The sequence below is a fragment of the Bombus impatiens genome, unplaced genomic scaffold, assembly GCF_000188095.3.
Source record: "Bombus impatiens unplaced genomic scaffold, BIMP_2.2 scf_2850, whole genome shotgun sequence".
Lineage (NCBI taxonomy): Eukaryota > Metazoa > Arthropoda > Insecta > Hymenoptera > Apidae > Bombus > Bombus impatiens.
In genome coordinates this window covers 216953-220688 of record NT_179269.1, presented here as the reverse complement: position 1 = coordinate 220688, position 3736 = coordinate 216953, and the positions used below count along the sequence as shown (strand labels likewise).

At 40.4% G+C, this 3736-nt stretch overlaps 1 protein-coding gene across 1 annotated transcript in view; it reads right to left on the bottom strand.

Moving 5' to 3' along the window:
* Window positions 1-4: 4 nt before the first annotated feature.
* LOC100744832 (homeobox protein Hmx) overlaps window positions 5-3736 on the bottom strand; it is a gene marked incomplete at its 3' end in the record, with an annotated part of 18516 nt that continues 14784 nt past the window's right edge. Inside the window, exon 3 of the mRNA XM_024372066.2 lies at window positions 5-489. Within this exon, the coding sequence (XP_024227834.1) occupies window positions 5-489 (485 nt within the window). The remainder of the gene's footprint in view (window positions 490-3736) is intronic.

Genomic DNA, 3736 nt, shown 5'->3' with positions numbered 1-3736 from the left:
GTCTCTGCGCCGCGTGCGCCATGTTTGCTGCCTCCAATTCGGCAGCGAGTTGTCTTTTCCACTTGTTACGACGATTCTGGAACCAGATCTTCACCTGAGTCTCGGTCAGCCGTAACGTTGCAGCGAGACCGGCGCGTTCAGAAGACGAAAGGTAGCGTTTCATGTCGAACGTGCTTTCTAATTGAAACACCTGTGACCGCGAGAACACAGTTCGCGTCTTCTTCTTTCGTTTCATGCTGCTGGAGTCGCGACCATCTACGCCAACTTGCACGCTGTTCTGCCCACCGCCACCACCGCCTCCACCACCTCCGCTATTCCCTGTGCCACCGCCGCTACCACCGTGAAGACTGGTCGAGTTTGTGGATTCCCCTTCGCCATCCGCCTCCGGGCAGTCGTCCTGCTCACCCAGATCGTCGTGTCCTTCGTCGCCCGTCGACGGACTCCGTGTCCGGTGCAGACGCTCCTCCCCGTTCTCGTCGTCCAGGTCGTCTGCAGGAAAATGATATATGATTGCTTGAAAATTGTTAGCCTTCCCTGGTCTGTCGAAAATTGGTAGCCTTCGGACAGTTATATACACTGCCGACCGTAAGTATTATATAAGGACACCTACTCGTTACATTTACTGGAAAACTGGAACAAAATTTTCCTTTATTCGATATTGCCAATTACAAGACGAAGATTTGTAGTAAACTGAATGGAAACAGAAGCAGCGAAAGACACTCGGTTTGTATCGAATATCGGTAGGCGATAGCGTACATTGTAAGAATTTGATTTTGAGTAATAAGATAAGAGGAGCCCAATTCCAAAGTTTCCGAGTAAGATTGAAATCGTCGTTCTATAATCGAGAATCGATTCCGTCGTAAAGGGGAAGCTGTAAAAGCGGACGCTTGAATATCTTGTCGTCTAGAATGGACGATAATCGATGCAAAGTAGCGACAGGATAAGATAATGCGTTGGCTTTTGGTAGCCGCAGGAGGTTGCTCATCGATACCGATTAACGCCTCAATTTTCCCGATAGGCGGCCACGCATGTCGTAATAGAAACATATGCTTCCAATGTCAGTGATGATCGGTAGGTCGTTGTCATTGTGGCGAATGCAAGAGTCTAAATGGATACTATCGCCAACGACCGCGCTATAAATTGTCCCGCGCTTCCGACGGAAGTTATGAAACAGTTTTAGTTGCGATTTAATATTAAAATTATCAATATCTAATTATACCTAAATATATTGTACATCGATTATTACAATTAAAACGGTATGAAGGAAGCAGTTTAGTACATTAATACCGTCATTTATAAAAGCTTTTGTATAGTTCATGAAGAGGTCATTTTTACTAAAATATAATGATACAAAATTCCCCTGCGAAGTTAGTATGTTCTGTGGTAAGACAAGCAAGAGCTGTTTTACGTATATTGAGAAATAAATATGTCGTGACACATCGTGTATTTAAATAAAAAAACGGTGTTTTTATGGGACGTACGGAGATCCTTGTAAGTGACTGTATTTTAGCGAAAGAAAACATTATTTTTGTTAAAAGTGTTGGCATAATTTTAGTAACGCTGAAAATAAAATTTAGTAGCCACGGTGTTAACTAATTGGTAGACTGCTTGGGAAATTTAAACGTGCAGAAATATACACAACATGCATGATGTGCAAAAATACGACGAAATATCCAAAGTAAAGAACTCGTTATGTCATTTAGAGGATGAAACAAATTTCTATTTAGCCCTGCTCATAAAAATATGAATTTGCATAAGCATCCGCAATCTACTAATTTATCATAGACCTAAAAAAATTCAAATCAACAAGTATGTACAGGACTATGTGTAGAGTGGTTGATCGTGAGATTCATTAGACGAGATTGTTCGTTGTTGAAACCATCAAGTATACTTAAAATGTTAAATAAATAAGTACAGAAGGACGCTTGTACTAATGGATTCGTCAAGACAGTGTATAATCGCTAAATATAATCGCTGATAACTCGTTGGTAACTCTGATATTGATTCGCGCGACTAACTGACAACTGGTTGATAACTGTCTTCCTTACGATCGCGTCCATTTATTTACACTGGTCGGGGGAGAGTCGGAAAATTCAAATTCGTCTTTGTTCGACGACTGCACGTAGCGGCGACATTGTTTTGTCGGGAGTTTATTTATTCTTACATTACGTGTATCCTAACGATATTGATACTCCGAGGCAAAACAACAACATGATTTGAATTGTCCTGCAGCTCGTGTGCCGCTCGTGTACAAATGACAACCACGATTTTTGCTACCATGTTGAGAATTGTGGATCTTTGAAGCCGAAATAATGTTATAGGAACACTAAATTTATACTGAGGATTAATATTAAAATAATGAAATATTTATTTCATGAACGATTCCTTATATATTCATCGATACACACTTGACGCATCTCAGCATTTTCTTCTATACCCGACTGTTAACCGACTCTTAATCGACTCTTAACTGATTGAAGAGTTTACATTCCTTTGTTTTCGAGACGCTGCAGCCACACATACTTCCACACACCGACACTCACATACAAGTATCTCTACTACGTATTTAACCTAGTCCAGCACAGAAAATTATACATATCTCAACAGATAAAAATCGAAGATTCATTGGAAAGAATCCAAAGTGTTTTCATAGTCTAAATTCGTTTGATTTAATTTCACGATAAAGAGGCTATTATATAATAACGATGAAATTAGCATATTAGAGTAGGAAACGGTGTCTGCAGTTTAATCTTCGTTTTACGGTTTCAACTGGGTAATTATGGAACGCGATATTACTAGCATGATGGCGAGTGACGAATCCACGCGCGCCAGCATAATTTCACAAATCGTCCTATTTATTCGGACGATCATTGAATGTTGGTGAAAACGGTTTGGCATATGCTAAACGCGTTAATTAACCGATCCTTTAAAGCGTTTTCGTCGTTGGCATCGGTCGAAACAGAATCGCAGAGATATCCCTTTCGGTATCGTCGATCAACCGGGCCGAGAATATGTGTCTATAAATTGTCTTTGGCCAATGAATTCGATAAATCAATTGGAGCTATTCATCTCGGCCGGCCGTTGCATTTAATATTTAGTCGATTGATAATCCGCTAATTAATATTCTATTTATCCATTTTGATATAATTGCCTCAGATATCGGGAGTAGCCGTGTTTCACCGCTCTAATGAAATATTTGTCGTTTCTGCATCGGTCCTTCGCGCCTTCCATGCGAAACTCGACTCATCGAGTTGGTTGTACCGCGATCTCGCAAATCCATCGTAAACATCTCGTGTTTCGCGCCTCCATTCTATCAGTTAACTCAGAAAACCTACAGTTTCCTCGACTGTTCCAGTTTACCTCAAATTTACACATCTTCCATGTAAAAGATTATCATTTTTCTGTGATTTACACACGAAGAATATCTTGTGTAGATAAAGCATGTTTTATAAAAGACTTAGAAATTTTTCTCATAAATCTCGATCTCTATGTAAATCTTGACCTATTGTCCTTTTCTATTTCTTTGTCAAGATGCTAAGAACAGAATTTAAGATATTTTAGAATGTCAACTGTTACATGTTACGCGTTACGTGAAATGTTTTCTAGGATAACGATCGAAGAATGTGAAAGCGACGAGGTGTTTACGAAACTATCAGCGGCCGTAGGTGCAAACGGTCGTCATCTAGCAGGCTGCCAAGTATTTTGGCGAAGTGGCAGGAGTAAAACGATCGGCGGG